Here is a 19114-nt window from a genome sequence, read left to right on the forward strand (position 1 = left end):
GTATGTGACTTAATTATCAAATTATCATCTGTACTCTGCGTATTTTGCTTACAAACAGATTTCCTTTCATGCAAAATCTTTAACTACGACTAACCTGAAAAGAAACGAGAAGATTTCCATTAAATCCTTCCTAATAGAGCCTATGATTTGTTCACTCCATGCAGTGAATCGTTAAGCGTTAATCGTATTTTGTGTGCCGTTGATGAAATAGCGTATCTCATGTCTGTTAACGTTCAGTAATTAGGATATTGCCGGATGAACTTCTCGTATGCATAGTTTTAAAGACGTGATTTCACGAGAGTTGGTTATACTGCGTTTTTGTTAAAATCGACCATGTGAAGATTATCAGTTTGTTATTTTAGTGAGTCAGGTGTTTAAAGTAAGTAAAAGCGGTTTATACTATGTTGAGAAACAGTAAAATATTTATATCTATTTGTACACGTGTTCACACTATGTATTATACAATTCACTTCTAAAGTTGCATACTAAATGTTTTCAAACTATATGAAAGTTTGAGTTGTGTTTGTACAACAAATTATGTAATTGTTTTTAATTTTTATTACGGTTAACGAAATGATCCATTGAAGATAATTCTTAAAAGTACATAGATGACTTTTTAGTTCAAGGTTACTGAAGAAAACATGATAAAGTTACATTGCAAAATTAGATTCATGAATACGAAATACATACTTCGTTTCGAGTCAAATAATAATTATATGACAGAGGGCGCTCTAATCAAACCTCATGTAATGCAAAAATCTTGGAGTATGTATAGCGGGAAAGGTACTGCTAGTTTTAGAGACCGCTTCAGATATATATTTCCTGTCTGTTCTTTCCTATTGATCGTGTAAGGTCTTTTGGGGATGCTGTAGAAGCGAATAGGCTTTCCATCATGACAGCTTTGTGAGAGCAGCACCGGCACACTTCCGTGGGTTTACCATGCTCTTCATCCTGGCTTAGTACTAAAATCGTTATCGAAAGCTTGAGTTTTAGCAGAAGCAGACTGTTACTACAACTAGCATTAGTATAGAACTATCGTAAGCGTTTCTGCCAGAACACTTCGTTGTGTTATAGTAGCTATGAATAAATGTAAAATAAAATGTTTAATATTTTTGATACTTGCAATTTTGTGGGTTTATGGAGATGGTAGTGAAACCAGTTCTGACTCTAAGCGGCTTTACGATGACCTGATCTACGGTTATAACTCTTTGATTCGACCTGTGGGAAACAACTCGGATAGGCTCACCGTTAAAATGGGATTGAAACTCTCTCAGTTGATAGATGTGGTAAGTTTATTTGTATAACCACCCTTAGTATATTACTGAATGTTTGTATAACGATCCTTAATATATCACTGAATGTTTGTATAACCACCATTAGTATATAACTGAATGTTTGTATAACGCCTCTTAATATATTACTGAATGTTTGTATACGTCTTTCAGTATATCACTGAATGTTTGCATAACGATCCTTAGTATATCACTGAATGTTTTTACAACGACTCTCAGTATATCACTGAATGTTTGCATTACGATCCTTAGTATATCACTGAATGTTCAGTGATATAATAAGGATCGTAATGCAAACATTCCGTGATATTCTGAGAGTCGTTGTACAAACATTCAGTGATATACTAAGGATCGTAATGCAAACATTCCGTGATATTCTGAGAGTCGTTGTACAAACATTCAGTGCTATACTAAGGATCGTAATGCAAACATTCCGTGATATTCTGAGAGTCGTTGTACAAATGTTTGTATAACGACCCTTAATATATCACTGATTGTTTGTACAACGACCCTCAGTATATCACTGAATGTTTGTATAACAAACTGTCTCTGATTGGATTTTTTTTTATTTTTCAGCGCTATCTCAAAGAATAAGAATGATGTGTTACTATTTCGATGAATAAACACTGTTATGTTTGTTTCAGCGCTCGGTTACAGGATTGGGTGTTTCAAGTGTTAATCTATTTTGAAAAATTCTTAATTCTTCTTAGGGAGTTGTTTTAAGTAGTTTGAAAGAACTGGCTGATACCAACAGAAGACTTACCTTTGTCTATGATGAGGAATTTTTTATTTGTTAAGTCTATTCTTTTCGTGGTTAGTGGTTCTTCAATTACATGTCATTGAAATAACAGAACTACTCATCGTATTAAAACAAAAACTCTAGAAAAAGTAGCTATTGATTAGTTTAGTACGAGTATGTGATGATGTTCATTTAGAAGCTATTGGCTTCAGATTTTATGTATATACATACAGTGTCTTGTAAGAGTGTTCACACTCTGCGAAGTTTCCACATTTTGTTGCCACCGAGCTTGCAATCATGAAACTTTCAAATGGTACTTTATATTTAGAATTTACATAATCTACTCCAAACTGAGAAAGATAAAAAACAAAAACGCTGATATTATGTAAGTAAGTTAGATTTTCTAATAAAATTAGAATATTCATAATTTCATTGGTATTTCAAACCCTTTGCTAAGGCAACCCTAAGTTAGTTCAGGTGCAAAAGATTAGTTTGAAAGGTCACAGAATTAGTGTAATTAATGGTCTCAGTGTGTATTCAAAGTGGTTTAACTTGACTTCAGAGTAAATGCATCTGTTCAAGCTACAACTCACATAGTGATACGACAAACTAGCCATGAAGGCTGGAACATCCCAAGCAAGTCAGTGATAAAGTGGTAGAGAAACACAGATCAGTAGAAGGTTACAAGAACATTTTAAAATCGCTTATTGTCCCTTTGAGTACGATGAAGTCCATCATTAAGAAGTGGAATGTGCTTCATACTACTCAGTCACAACCCAGATCAGGCCACCCTTCCAAACTAATCAGACGGATAAGCAGTAAACTGGTTAGGGATACCACTGTAAAGCCAACAGTGACTTTGTTCCATGTCTGAGTCAAAGATCATACATCGACAGTATTACCGTCCCTGCATAAAGCTGGCCTGTGAGGACGAGTGGCAAGAAAGAAGCCATTATTGAAAAATAATCTTCTTAAATCTCGTATGGAGTTTGCGACAAAGCATGTAAAGGATAAAGCATTTTTTCAGAAGGTTTTTTGGTTAAACGAGACAAAAATTGAGCTTTTTTGGTCTAAATTCAAAGCGTTAAGTCTTGCGCAAGCCTAACATAACACATCACCCGCTCAACATCATCCTAACTGTCAAATATGGTGGTGGCAGCATCATGTTATGGGGATGCTTCTCATCAACAAGGACTGGGACTGGGAAGCTTGTCAGGAATGAAGGGAAATGGATGGTGTAAAGGACAGGCGAATCCTAGAAAAAAACCTGCTTGAATCAGCCAAGAATCTAAAACTGGGTTGAAAATTCATATTTCAATAGACATTGACTCGAAGCACAAGGCCAAAGCCACACTGGAGTGGTTTTAAAAGAAGAAAGTGAATGTCCTGGAGTGGCTTAGTCAAAGTCCTGATTTCAATTCAATAGAAAATTTATGGTGAGACTTGAAGATTGCAGTTCACCAATGATCCCCAAAGAACTTGTCAGAATTGGAGCAATTTTGCCAGGAAGAATGGGCAAAAATTACACCATCCCAATGTGGAAAGCTGGTAGAGACCTGTCCAAAAAGACTCACAGCAGTAATTGTTGCCAAAGATGCTTCTACCAACTACTGAATTATGGGCTGAATACTTATGCAATCATCAAATTTTAGTTTATATATATTTCTTTGAAGGTTTTGCTGACATTCAACCTCCTTCACACATAACAGTGTTAAGTTTGATCATTAGGGTTTTGGATAAAAACAAGTCAATTAAAAAAATTTGTTTACGTTATTTGTTTTCATAGAAATGTGACATTATTGGTAGGGGTGAATACTTTTGCAAGGCACTGTATAAACAGTCGCAGACACAAATGTTTGAGCAGTTAAAAAAGAAAAAAACACAAAGAAAGTGACTTCTATCATTAGTAATTGTTTTGTTGAAAAATATACTTTAAAGTATAAATTTAGCTTTATAATAATAATAAAAAAATCAAATAATATGCATAAATGATAAATGGTATTTATAGGCGAAAGTGTTTGGCAATCAAAAGCTTTCGTATGAAATCCATTAATTGCTAATTATTGACAATTATGATGACTGAAAACCAACACCTAATGATAATTGTAGAATAAATACGTATATAGTCATCAAGTGATGAAAACATAACTTGAAAATTTATGATCCAAATATGCAACAAAAATGGTTAAAACTAAAGAGTGCAAGAACTATCTCAAAATGAAGTACTGATAGAGGAACTACAATGAAAAATGTGTATTCATACCCTTCGTCGGTAAAAAGTAATTTCACACCTACAATAAAATTACGAAATATTAAATCTTAATACTTTAATAAGCCATACTTCACACATATAAGCTTAATTATAAAAAATAGTTTGCCCAAATTTATTACACATATCCATAATGTGTATAAAAGTTTTCTATAATAAATGTTTACAATTTGTAAACGAAATAAGTGACAAATGTGTCAGTAATGCAAGAACGAACTCCTGTAAAAAGAGCTTCATATAATTGTCTTATTGTAAAACCTTACGTAAACGAACTTACAAGGTAATTACGCTCTATGTATGTTTTCCATTATTCAGGTAAGAAATAATCCAATAATCAATTGTGTTAAAATATATTAACTTCGTTAATCAAACTTTATAGTGGTCCCCCCCCCATTATGTTAATGACAGACATTTTACATAGATTGTACAAAAAAAAAAGTATTGTACTTATAGCTCTAAGAAACCCTCCAAAGCAAATATATGGTACACAACTAGTTTCGGCAAAATTTGAAATAAGTAATTTTCTTTCACTTCATATAGGTATAATGACGTATCTTATATTATACTATAACTGTTCTAATGCTTATGTATTATGACATCTCTAAATAAATATAATCATGCTTCGTCAAATTAGAAAATGTGTTTACACCATAGAATTTGTTGTTATAACAAATCGCTTATAAAAATAGTGTTTCGACAACTACTGTGTTTATTGTATCCCAGCTAGCCTAATGAACTTTATATTGACTGAAACGCTTCTTCGGCAATGGATAGGCTGAACAAAGTGTGGTTGAAATTTATTATACACCATTGTTCTTCTTAAAAATCCCTGAGGGAATAGATAAAGACTATAACTGGCCTAATACTAATGTCTTATGACAGTATTATCATTATTGAACGCTATCTAGTCTCATCGCATTTACTTTTTGGCTCTTACAAATCATTTTGTGTGTGTTTGTTGAATTTGGCGAAAAGGTATTCTAGGAATATCTGCGCTAATTATTAAGTGATAGAATAGAGTCATTACGAAACATCGCCAATTCTTGGGCTAATTTTTACCAACGAAAAGTGGGTTTCATTACCACACTATAACTCTCTCGTGGCTGAAACGGCCAGAGTGTTAAGCTGCTGGATTTGAGCCCGCAACCCACAGATTGCGAGTCGAGCACCTTAACCACTAGGTCATACCAGGTCACAGAAGATTTAACTTCATTTAATAATAAATACAGATCAACTGTATTTGACACCTCATAGCATGTCTAATGTATTATTTTTCTTTTTACTACATTTAAGATGACAAAATTTTTTATAAGACCACCAATATTCTAGGTATTTATTTTATTGTTCTGGTGTTCATTTAATTTCTTATCATCTGTTATTTGTATCCGTATAAGCATTAGTATTTGGCAGTACCATTGGTACTATCCTGGTACTTGACTCTACATCTAGACGGTAACATGTGCTATAGCATTGTATCTCACATGTTAAGTTACACCGTCGGAGCTGCTTAATGGCTGTTGATTGGTCATAAGACGCCTTTAGGAAGGATTGCTTGTTTGTTTTTGAATTTCGCGCAAAGCTACACGAGGGCTATCTTCGCTAGCCTTCCCTAATTTAGCAGTCTAAGACTAAAGGGAAGGCAGCCAGTCATCACTACCCACCGCCAACTGTTAGGCTACACTTTTACCAACGAATAGTGGGACTTATCGTCACATTATATCACGCCCTCACGGTTGAAAGGGCAAGGATCTTTAGTGTAACGGGGATTCGAACCGGCGACCCTCAGATTGCGACTCAAGAGTCCTAACCACCTGGCCACACCGGGCCTTTGACGAAGGAATGTGGAAGATTTTACTTATACACAATCATACTGATGTTAAGTTGTTTAACGATCTATGAACCTACGACAGCACTTCAAACTAACAATTAGTGTTGGCGTATACCATAAGTAGATATACTGTATTATTTCTTTAACTTTACTTTAACCAACAGAATGCTTAATATATCTAGTTCTATTATATTAACTTTATGATAGGTGTTGTTTTGCATTGCTAGCTTAATATGTGTGGATTTAGGATTACGGTAGATCTCCTAAGCAATATCCCTGAACCTCTTAAAACTGGTTTTTACTACCAACAATATTTCTAAAAGTGATGATATCTAATTGACGAAATAATGCATTATTGTGTTTATGAATAATAATGTACTAAAATATAGTTGACTAATTGATTTTTAGTTTTGATCTAAATCGGCAGCTTTCTTGTGATCGGAAATTGATCAACTGATGATTTAAACAATATTTTTTTTTACGTTAAAGCTTTTAACAAACGCATAGTTATAATTTCTTGATACTTTGCTTACCACAGAAAATGTTAAAATCCTTCAGCTAAATGGAAGATGAGTGTTATTTTTCATTCAAAATGCTTAGGTTTGCAATGTGAGGATCACAGCATTGACACTATATCGATTTATCCACTACCGTGTGACAACTTTTCCTCAATTCGCTTTTAACAAAACACAAAAGTTACGTTTTTTTAAAATACATTTCGTGCCAGAATTTATGTACTTCTTTCGAATTTTAGTTTAGAGCTTTCACAAAGTTCCTGATTTTTCGTTATGTAAACTGTTAATTGCAATTTTGAGTTTTATCTTATTTTCTATTATTCATTCTAAAGAAGTAGTCATATAGTTTGACCGAATCTAATTGAATTTCCATCCCGTTGTTCATTAAGTATATGTTTTTGGAAGGTGGATTCGCATTCCATCAAGTGACTGTAGATACAAATGATGCCATGGTGACAAGTTTTCCAGACGAATAGTCGATTAGTCGAATTTTTTGGTCACTCTTTACATATGAAGCAAAAACTCGACATTACCTATAAAATAAATATTATATATATATATATATATATATATATATATTACCCTCTCAAAAATACCTGCACACTACTGTCTCAAAGTACCGTTGAACATCTCTTGGCCTGAAAGTCTGATGCTATACACTGCGAGACATACTCTAAAATCGTTTTCATCAAGTATCTATTACAATTTGTACTACTATTGTTTTATAATCTCGGCCAACTGCTGAAAATTAGAAAGCTATCGTCTAATGTGTTGAAAATATCAATACGGATAATCTCGAAAAGTTTACATGCGGCTGATATTTGAGTCGTTTCAGGACAACGATACTGCTACTCTGAAACCAGTCAATGTGCTTTGAGATAGTGCTAAACGGTTACACTGACGTGCTGATTAGAAGTGTATGGCAATTTTATTTAAGATTTCTTTAACCAAATCAGAAATTAGTACCATGTCCACATGACATACTGAAGCCTAGTCCATATGACATACTGAAGCCTAGTCCACATGACATACCGAAGCCTAAAACAAACCTGGGGATCATCAAAATATTTGTGGAAAATTGGTCTATTTTCTTTTCGGAATTTAGCAAAATACCACAAATAAGTGTTCAGTACTTCAAAAATAATAAAGAACCCCAAAATAGAAAAAAACTCGTTTTATTAAAGAAGGTATTTGAATATTGCAACAAAGTAATATAGTTAGAGAAAAATGAAATAGTTTGTATTTATATAATTTCTATTTATCCCCTTTTCCAAAACAATTATAAGTTCACAAAAGAGACATTTTAATGGCATTTGTTTTAGCCAGTTATCATTGTTTGAGTGAAGCAAGTGTCATTACAAATAAATATAAAACGTATATGACACATTTCTTTGATTGAAAAAAGACTGATAACTCTCAGATAAAATATATAAATTGTAAAATCAAATTACACTTCTGTTCTATTAGCAAAGTTTTAAATGAAAAAGCGTTCTCTATTCAGGATGAATTACATCGTACCCTGTGGGGATAAAACTGTCACCGATCTGACAAAAGAATCGGAACAAAAGCAACACACAACAGCGAAGATATCCATGTACTCTAGAAAATCTATCTTCCCTAGGGACATTCTGCAAGAAACGAATGTTCATATGTTACAAGTAGAAATCACAAACATCCATTTCCTGGTCGAAATCATGTTCTGTGACAGGTCAGCAGCTATGGAAGTAGACTTGATGAAATAAAACATACTTGATAATTTCTTCATGAGACTTATCATGCTGCTAATTTTTAATCAATCTATAGTAGTCTATAATATCTTTATTTACCCTCTAGGTTTGTAACGTCTTTATTAAAATGTTAATGTCAAAACTGTTTAATTATATCTGGAATTATTACTGTTTCTTACAAAACTGTATGAAGAATAAATGAAACTTTATATAAACCTTTTCATACTCTGTAATCATATTTACCGCTGTAAGTATTGTAATTCATTTTCCTGATTGGAACTGCCTGGGGTAGTCCACAGGAGCCTATCATAAACGTTTAATGTGTCTGATATTAAATAATCGTGGATTCATGTATTTACATGCTTTGGTAATTAATTAGACAAAGAAAAAAATTAATGATTGTCATTTCGGTTTCCCTAAAACATCAAGCTATGGAAAGGGTCTCTTGATCTATCTATCCTTTTTAAATGTAAAAATGTTTATTATTTCTTAACTATTTTATATTCAGGCAATAATACAATATCAACTAATACAATAATTTAAGATATATATTAGATACTTACAAATTATTATATTAACCTTCTCACAACCTCTTCAATCTAGATGCCAAAATTAACATATTTTTTTTCGCACGTGAACTGTAGAGACAATAAATGAAGGGAAAAGTTTCAAAGAAACTCGGATAAAGGAAGAAAGAGTGACTTTTATGTTTTTTGGGAATGATATTTATATTTAGAAAATATACGTATCAATTATGGTTTGATTCGTGCGTAATTACATTAATCTGATATTTTTTTCAATTTATTTTTCAAAGTGGCACTGTTATTATATTTTTAAAATATAAGTATTACAGATATTCTCTCTGTACACATTTCAATCAAACAAAGCTTCAACCTCTTAGAATCGAAAGGAACATGAATGAAATACGTCGTGAAGATGAGAGAAAAGTATTATGTTACAATATATATAATTAGATAAATCGAAATCTAGACTGTCTACCAATGTCTACTAAAATAAACCAAAGCTTCGTTTTTTCACACTTCTGGTTTGACGTTTAATCTATTTAGTGGTTCAGTAAGAACACAAACGCTGAACCAAGCTGCAAGTTTAGTGGTTTATTGCTGATATATGTGATATTCAGATTGGTTTTTCGTATGTTTCAGTTTAGGATACAATTTATACTTTACATTCACTCATCAATAAAACAAACTATAATAAACTGAAGAATAAGGAATGAACCGCAACAAACCGAGGCACTGTGTTTTCATGGAAATAGGTTGTGGGAGCTAGTATTAGTATATTATGATATGTTCATCTTGCAGCTAGGTGGATGTTCAGGTCATGATCACGTATGTGAAAATGTATCATTTGAGATATCTATGTACTAAGAAATTTGGTACCTGAGGACCTACTATTCTATTTACACAATTTCTACTTGTCATTTGACAAGAAGTATGTGTTTGAATATATGTGCATATATGTTTCAAATAGTGTAATTTTTATTGTGTTAACGGTCATCATAAACATTGCAGAAAGGTATAATTAATCACAACATTTCTATGACTCAGGTTTTTAGAGTGCAACATTACTGAGTTCGTGAAAGATAAAACATATTGCATTTTTGACTGTAAACAATTTGGTTTTATAAATATAATTGTTGCCAATATGTTTTTCATTAAACTTATCTTGTTCCTTAACTAATGTCGAACACTTGTTTCTAAGGAATAAGAAAATATTAATTCACAAAAAGATCTATACAGAAGTTCTATAAAAATGTTTTATAGGCCCTATATAGCCCACTATTTCACAAAAGAACATTTGGATGGAAATATGGTTTCAATGGCTGTTGTAATCTTCAACATAAAAATTAATAACAAACTCTTATGTTGATAACATTGTGCTCCAAAGTTGCTCTTAAACACAACAAATACAAAGGAGAAAGATGATTTGATTTGAACAAGTCCCTTTTTTAAGCACAGAATTGAAACTTCTTATGAACGTTATGAATAAGGAGATATTAATTTGTGGCAAACTTAAACTCATTGTTCTATAGAGACATCAGTCTTCTCAAACTTCGTAGATAAAAAATGTGTATGAAAATGTGAGGGCATGATGAAAAATATTCAACACTGAGTGTATTTACATTGGACAGGTGCACTAATTTATTCACAAAATGCTTAATAATGCTAATTAAATGGATTGGTGCTATTTACAGTTGCATTTACACTATATGTCATAGGTGCGGGCACATATTTCTCCTAGTGATCGAAACGAAAATTTTTATGACGTGGCTTTTCAGGCAGTAACATCCTGTAGGTTTCTGGAGCAAACACACATTTTTGGTGTCAAATATGGTTAGCTCCGAGATGTTCGAGACCCTTAGCTTGTCACAGGCTTGTACTGATGAAAGGAAGGATTCATGGAGTGTTGTGAAGAGAAAGGAATGTAGCCCTGGCCTATGATGAAAGTCAATATCTACAAAATAAGCTATGCGATCAAAATCTCATAATAGTGTGATATGCAGGTACACTATGTGTTTCATACTCTCCTATTTAATGTTTTTTGAAAAATTCTGCATTTTCATACAGTTCACATATTCTTAATATAGAATATTGGTCAAGAGGGTCACTGAATTCTCCTCTTAACCCAGTTATCTACTGAACTAGGTCACTCAGCTAGGATGCCACATAATTTAAACATAACATATCGAACTAGATACTATCTTTTCCACTGACAGGATACAGTTTCATTTATTTGTTGTAAAAGTGAGCATCTGTTATGTGGGTATAGCCCCTGCATCATGAAAGAAATACCATTATGGTCTTTTATATATAATGCCACATTTTCTCAGTCTGGAACAGATAAGGATTCTGATTTGATTTAGATTTAATGAACTTTTTATATGAGAGCTCTTCAAAAAAGTTTCCCAAACGATACACTTGTTTTAAGCCTTGACTGTTATTTTAAATAAAAATTACTTCATTGTGCTTAAATTGTGTCTAGTCTCTTTATTTTCTTCGAACTCAATTGGAAAATTAATATTTTCGCTCAATAATAAAATGATAAATGCTTTTGTAAGAAATTTCAGAGTTTTAGACGAGTGCAGAGATCCTGTCTTGGTGTCATATGTGAAGGAACGACAGACACACTTTCGCTTTGAAAAGCCAGTCATAATCTGAGGGTCGCGGGTTCGAATCCTCGTCCCACCAAACATGCTCGCCCTTTCAGCCGTGTGGGCGTTATAATGTGACGGTCAATCACACATTCGTTGATAAAAGAGTAGCCCAAGAGTTGGCGGTGGGTGGGGATGACCAGCTGCCTTCCCTCTAGTCTTTCACTGCTAAATTAGGGACGGATAGCACAGATAGCCCTCGTGTAGCTTTGCTCGAAATTCAAAACGAACAAACTGTTTTGAAAAACGTTATGTTAACAAGCATGGAGCAACTTAAAAAGGGATTGCAAGAGGAAGGCTTATTGTTTCCATGGCTTCTGTGGCAGCATAGAATTGTTACAAGATATAATCTTTAAAAGTAAAATACTAGATTATCTAAAAAAAAAGGCGAGAAAACATTATCCATTAAAGGACGTAAATCATTTCAGAATTAACGTACCAAGTCAGTTATGTTGCTGAGTCCGTAAATAGCAGGACAAACAGTTGTGAGCTTTAGATGAATTCATGCAGTGGAGATTACTTAAAAGCAGCTTACACGTTATGAAGTGTATTATAGTCAAAGCTGGCCTACAAACATTAGGAGGAAGAAAGAAAATGCTGCCATTTTCATCCCAACAAAAAAGATTCCAAAAAGAAACTAGACTCATTGTACGTCTATAACTGCATACGACTTCTGCTGCATTGCCTGCCTTCCTCAAGCTTTCTGGAGACTTTATTTATGTATAACTGTTTGCATTATCAGCGGGAAGATGTGAAGTAATATACCCAAGAACATCTCTCAAATGGTGATAGTTATACGTTCTGTTCCATCACGAACATGACAATCGCAGTATGTGGCAAAAAATGTCTACTCACTATGGAACTCCTACGTCATAGAAACAGTTGGTCATTCAGTATGTGACTGGAATTGATAGTGTCGCTTAAGGGTAAAAACATTAGGAAATTGTTCTCTAGTTGTATTTTCTTTATAGTGTCTTGATTTCCGTCTTCACCATGACAAATCCCAACACCATCTGAGCATCATGTGCTTAATGTAGCTGATCAAAAGTGGAATTATAATAACGAGACTGAGATAGATAAATAAATATTATTAAATGATAACGCTGTAGATTAATTTGAGTACTGGAAGTATACTATAGAAATAAAGTTTGTTTCAAATGGTTTTATGTAATGCAAAAGCAACATACACTGATGTTTTTCGTGCCCATTTTGTAGTACACTTGTCATAACAAAATATTATGGCATAAATGTCTCTGTTTATCATTATGTGAGAAGATACCTGTAACCAAATTATTAAATAATATACATTCTATATTTATCTATTCTGAAACCATTTCAGAAATAATTATATTTATTTGGGCGAGCAAATAGCGTGATTCATCTTAGGAATTGTTCCTTGATGGGTCAGAGGTAAGTCTGAAGGCTTATAACAATAGCAATCGGGTTTCGATACATGAGGTAGACACAGCATAGGTAGTCCATCGTGTAGATTTGTGTTTAACAATAAAGAAACAAGACGAACATTTTAGGAATTGTTGTATAGTAATAATATATCATATATGATCGATTATATTTATCACTATATTCGTACAACCTTTCATTCAAACCTGATATGAGAAATTTTATCTCTTCAGGAAAATTGTCAGCCATTCAATATTCAGTTGATTTTAATATATTTCGGCGATAAGCTATTCTTTATAACTGATACATTAACTCCAAACAATTTTCAAAGCAAAATATTGTTTAATAACGAACAATCCATTCCATAAAATCGATACATGCTGCTCTGCTGCCTAATCTTATCCTTCTGACCTCAATGCGCATACGTGTGACGCAAGTCCGGTGTTCTAAAATAATAATGTAGACATACAACATTTGTAACGAGGCATATATTCTTTACTTTACTCCATTTGGGTAGATTGGCCAAGTCGATAGATTAGTCCTGAAAGCAAATTGGTTTAATATTGCTAGTAAAAGATGTATTCATTATTATAGGTAACGTTCCAGATAATTGTTCTTCCTCAGAACCAAGAGAATAGGACAGAGGAGGATGGAACTTGACAACAAATTGTGGATAGAAGAGCTTGGGTTACTATAACATATATGCTTTAGTAAACAGGAGTAACAATACGTGTGCAGTTTAATAATATTGCGTTACTTAAAAGTTTTATGTGAATTAATGAATGAGAAAAACATTAGTTAAGTAAAATAAAAATTAAATTGAGATAAAATAAAATAAACAAACAGCAAATTTAAACTTGTAGATAACTGTCAGTACAGGAAAGTATATATATATATTAAAATTATAGGAAGGAAGTGTGTTCAGTTAAGCTGTGAACCGAACGTGGCACAGTGGGCAGCATGCCGGACTTTAGATCTGAAAGAACATCGCGCACTTTGGTGACGTGTTAAGTTCCTATTATTCAGTCAGATAAAAGTAACAGAAGAGTTGACGATGGATGCAGTTGACTAGCTGCCTTCTCTCTAGTCTATCAAAATTACGGACGCCTAGAGCAGATAACTCTTGAGTAGCTTTACGCGAATATCCGAAAAACAAACACTTTTTTACTTTTATCTAACATTCTCAAAGAAAGAATCCTAAGCCTTCATACTGTGTTAGCCTGTAACTAAAAACTTGTCATATTGATTAGATAAAATTATGTCTTCCGTAGCAGCATCTCTACCAAGTTACATTAAACATACGAATCACACGCTGATTTCATTTCAAGAGTTTCCATTAAAAGCCCAGGAAAACTATATGTTTTACCAATCATATCAAGACTCTTCACACTTCAATTTCTCACATAGAAGAACTTGCACTAAAGTGTTCAGGTCATGCCATACTGGATATAGATAGAGAGATATTATGGTTACAAATAGTTTGAGCATTGGAATATTACCGATCGATAATAATTCTCATTATATTAATCCGATACCCAAACTGCAAAACAAATAGTAAAACTTCAGTCTTAACTTGTTAATGACTATTAGAATTAGCGATTGCATTTAACATTCGAAAATTCACAATTACATAACGTCTTAATGATAATGTGTCATAGAATTAAGGGCGTTAGTTACATAATTCTATTGTTGAAATTCCAAAATAGGTTGTGAAATGTATTTTAAGGTTAAGTAAATGTTGACGTTCTTGTTGGAGCAATATAAGTAGCTTATGTAGGTGTTTGAGTATTAAAATAACTCGCCCTAGCAATCAGATCTGTTTAGTTATACGGTAAAACTAATTAAATATATATCGTTTACGAACTATTATACATTTTGTGGTGGTAGTTGTTATGCAACTAAAATATGTGTTCTCTTCTCTTAATTTCAGATATTGCTTTGTTTTTGGTATAAATGTTATATAGATTGATGTGATTTTGTTCACTAAATAACTTACGTACAAAAATTACGTTTGGATATTATTATTTAAAACGTATATATTTTGAAGTGTCTTGTGATTTTACTTTGTTATAAAAGTAAATTCATCTTCGTCTGAATATTATATAAAAATTCGGATGAAAAACAAGTTATATGGATTACGTCAGAATGGGTATTGTACTGGTGATATACGTCAGAGAAAAATGGATGCTTCTTCAGGAATTGATCGTCACAACGCCCTTTCCAAACTACGGATGTCTGCCATTAACACTTCTAGAGAATACGTCGCCAGGACTGGCAGAACTGATGGATTGATGGGGTAAAACGGCTCAATGTGGAACTTACTCTAGAACTAAATATTTGCAATATTATATATAATTTATCCTTAAAAAACACAACTACTTAGAAATGCATTCGAACTTACCTTTTACATAGTGTTTCATTTATAAAGAAAAAATGACGTATATGAAATTGCTGTTCTATAGAAAATAAAACCGCTGAATGATAAATATGAGTGTAGACTCGTATATCAAACTAAAACATGACAGATAGATGTTCCTTAAAGGATTATTTTAGCAGTAGTTGACTCATAACGTATTCTGATTGGTAATTAAGATTGGGATTCAAGTACCTTTATACTTCCTCAATTTGATAAAAGTTTTCTGGTAACTTACACCTATGATGAGGATTTAATTAACAAAATATCTGGATTTTGAGAGATGTGTAACAGAAACTTCCGAGGAAGCTATGAACTATATCGATCAGAGTGTTTGAGGACAGTCAGTATCGAAATCAAGGTTTATACTTGTTTTTTAATTTATATGTTCAATATTTCCTTTATCATTCTAATTTACTGATTTTTTTCCAATGTGTTCGTAGTGATTCCAGTCAATATAATAACTGTTAACAAACGGAAATTGTTTTTGAAGATATTGGCCTTTATCAATTGAAAAGCACCTATATGTTCTCTAACTCGCTGGTACAAGTATTTAATAAATTCATCGCTGCAAGAATCTTGCTAAACAATATGTTCATTGGTTTAAAGTTTTTGATATTTCTGCACAATTGTCAGGAACTGAAATTATTTGCACACTTTATTTATTATTAATATTTTCTAAGTGTTTCTGTGAGTCAAAATCTTTAGAGAAGGTTTGTTTTGGTCACAGAGTTTGTGACTCGCTTCTTTAGGCATTATTTTGCTGACTTTCTGAGAATGACCTGATCAGCATAGTATATTATTAATTCATTTCCGCGAAGCACTGGTATATAAGGTATTGAATTGACGTTGGACAAAAACAGAATAAGATAAGAATTTGTTTTTTAACGTTCTTGGTGAAATTAATGTTGCAAGTTAAGGTGATTGAGAAAGTTTTCAATTGTTTCAGTGCTTAGTGGCTAAACGACTTAAGTGTCGTCAATATAGTGCCAGAAGTACTGTTTTCTTGGCGCCACAGATAAAATGTTTAAGATAAAAATTTTCAATAAAGATAAAAATATGAGAGAAGAAGATAGAGGGCTATGCATTCTATCTGTACATAAAATAAATCGTCTTGCTGGAAATATGTCGAATCATTACGAAGAGGTTGGAGTCGTAAGATGAAGTCCATTACGCGAGTAGTTGGTGCTGTAATATACTAGGAAGTTTCATTTTAATTCTTTTGTATAATATCTAGATTTTCTTGAGTTAGTATTTCATAAAAATTCCCTATATCTTCCAGCTAGCTACGATTGTGACAAGGAAACAGATGTTTGCATTGTTTACAGTGTCATGACTATTTAAAAAAATCTGTTACAAATGAGCTACGACATTATAAGTTACAACAAGTTGTTCAACTGTGAACAACATGCATATTTTAAATTATGATCGTAGATAAAACAATTCCTTACATATCCATGCTAATTGTCTTTCAAATTTGTGAATTTACCCCTGATAGACCCCAAATATCTGTCTTTCAAGTAGGATTCCATTTTGAAAGCTCCGAAATAGTAATTTGATGTTATTTTGGATGGTTCTCTACATTTTTCAAGTAAATCGATTTAGTCAAACTTAATAGCTATTCTCCATTGAGTTGGTTCAACTCAAGATTTTTTTCGAATTTTTGTTTGTTAATATTTTATAGTAGTCAAAAGCCCTCAACCAAAATGTCAAGTCGTTTTGCGAAATGTTGTGGGTTAAGCTCAAATATCAAGTAAACACAAAGGCTTACATAAGTACAATTAAGAATTACTTTATAGTTATAGTTAGCATATGATCATTGGTTGCTGCATTATGTAAGAAACGACTGACCTTTTTTTCAAATGCCTTAAATTTAGTTACCTGAAATTTCATAAATCTACATCTTTGAGCAATGTGTAATTTACTTTAGTATTTGTCTGTATTTTTGCAAAGTGGGTTTCAACCACTTTTATCACCACAAGGTATCTTACTAAATTGTAGGGACGTGATTGACATTTGTTTCTTTGACAAAGTCTAGGGTTAGAGAAGACGGGACGCATATCGCGAAATTGATTGAATTTAGATGCGAAGTTATGTAAAAGACAGAATAAGTTTTTAATATAATATCTCTCATGGAAAATAGGCTAGGAAAGTATTACATGTTTGTGTAAATTACAATATTTCCAATTAGATTTTTTAGATAATTTATTAAATCACTCATTAATTTCGAGTTTTCGGGATTTGATGCATAGGATGAATATATAGAGATATCGAAAGATGAAAAAATAATGGAGGAAGATATAAACTTCAAAGGATCTATAACATTATGTTTTACTGTAAACGGCAAACTTGTATTATGTTTTGCCGATGTTTTTTTTTTACCTAATCATTGCACTTTGATATTTAAATTCAAAGTAGATTAATATATTATCTTACGTTACTACGAATATGTCATCGGTTGGCTAGTTCTAACTTTACATACTTACAATGCCAAATTCTGGGGTTCGATATCTTGCGATGAGCAGAGCACAGATAGCCTTTTGTGTAGCTTTGCACTAAAACAAACAAACCAACAAAACACTACACACATATAGTTATTTCTCAAACTTTGTAAGATCATAACACTATTACGTGAAATCCTTACTCTACAAGCAGCTGAGATAGAAAAAGAGGAAAATTATCGTTGATATGACCACTTGTCCCTATTATTGGTCAGTTCGAACCCAGGAAAATTGAAGCGAAAAAAAAACAAACAAACAAACAGAATTACTAACAATATTATGATAAAGATTTGGGAATTATATCTATTTTATTCAGAAAGTAAAAAAGGACGTCCAATTCCGAGAATATTAGCCGAAGTAATCAATGATAGCGAGGTTGATGAAAAGTTGAGTTAATGTATTCTAATCATTATAAATTTGGGGTTTCTTGTGATTAATATTATAGCATTAGATACTCCTAATTAGACCGGTATGATAATTTCCTACATTGTTTGATAAATTATTATTATTATTTTTATAAATCTGTTATGTGCAGCTAGTTCGCTCTGATAATTAAAATTATTTCTGATGACATTCAAAAGGTTAGTTTACATGTAAAATTTCTGGTAACGAATAAAGGGAATGACTGAGTAACGACCATCCAATTATCAGTCCAAATCTCTATTACATAGGCCAGGTGGTTAGGGCGCTCTACTCGCTATCTGAGGGTCGCGGATCCGAATCCATGTCCCACAAAACACGTTCGCACTTTCAGCCGTGAGAGCGTTATAATTTCACGGTCAATCCCACTATTCGTTGGTAAAGGAATAGTCCAAGAGTTGGCGGTGGGTGATGATGACTAGCTGTTTTTCCTCTAGTCTTTCATTGTTAAGTTAGGGCTGCTAGTACAGATAGCCCTCATGTAGCTTTGCGCGAAATTTAAAACAAACCAAAGTCTATTACGTATGTGTTAATAACATAGGTATACAATTCTGTAGTTGTACTACTGTATCAAAAGATTACAAGTTTTCCAAGACTGCCTAATATTTGCTATTAAATGTTAATGGTGTGTTATACGTTACAACTCTATAGGCGTTTTATCATTTATGTAGAAAAGAAGACTGAAACTTCAAGCTGTAAATAATATGATATGCTATATGATAAAGTATATGATATCAATATGATATGCTATATGGTAAAGTATATGATATCAATATGATATGCTATATGGTAAAGTATATGATATGCTATATGGTAAAGTATATGATATGCTATATG

The 19114-nt window shown here is 32.7% G+C and overlaps 1 protein-coding gene across 1 annotated transcript in view; it reads left to right on the plus strand.

The window, feature by feature from the left end:
• Positions 1 to 810: 810 nt before the first annotated feature.
• Positions 811 to 19114, plus strand: part of LOC106473431 (acetylcholine receptor subunit alpha-like 1) — a 39881-nt gene continuing 21577 nt past the window's right edge. The window contains exon 1 of the mRNA XM_022402892.1: positions 811 to 1286. Within this exon, the coding sequence (XP_022258600.1) occupies positions 1282 to 1286 (5 nt within the window). The 5' untranslated portion in view covers positions 811 to 1281. The remainder of the gene's footprint in view (positions 1287 to 19114) is intronic.

This window comes from Limulus polyphemus, unplaced genomic scaffold (genome assembly GCF_000517525.1).
Source record: "Limulus polyphemus unplaced genomic scaffold, Limulus_polyphemus-2.1.2 Scaffold130, whole genome shotgun sequence".
NCBI lineage: Eukaryota > Metazoa > Arthropoda > Merostomata > Xiphosura > Limulidae > Limulus > Limulus polyphemus.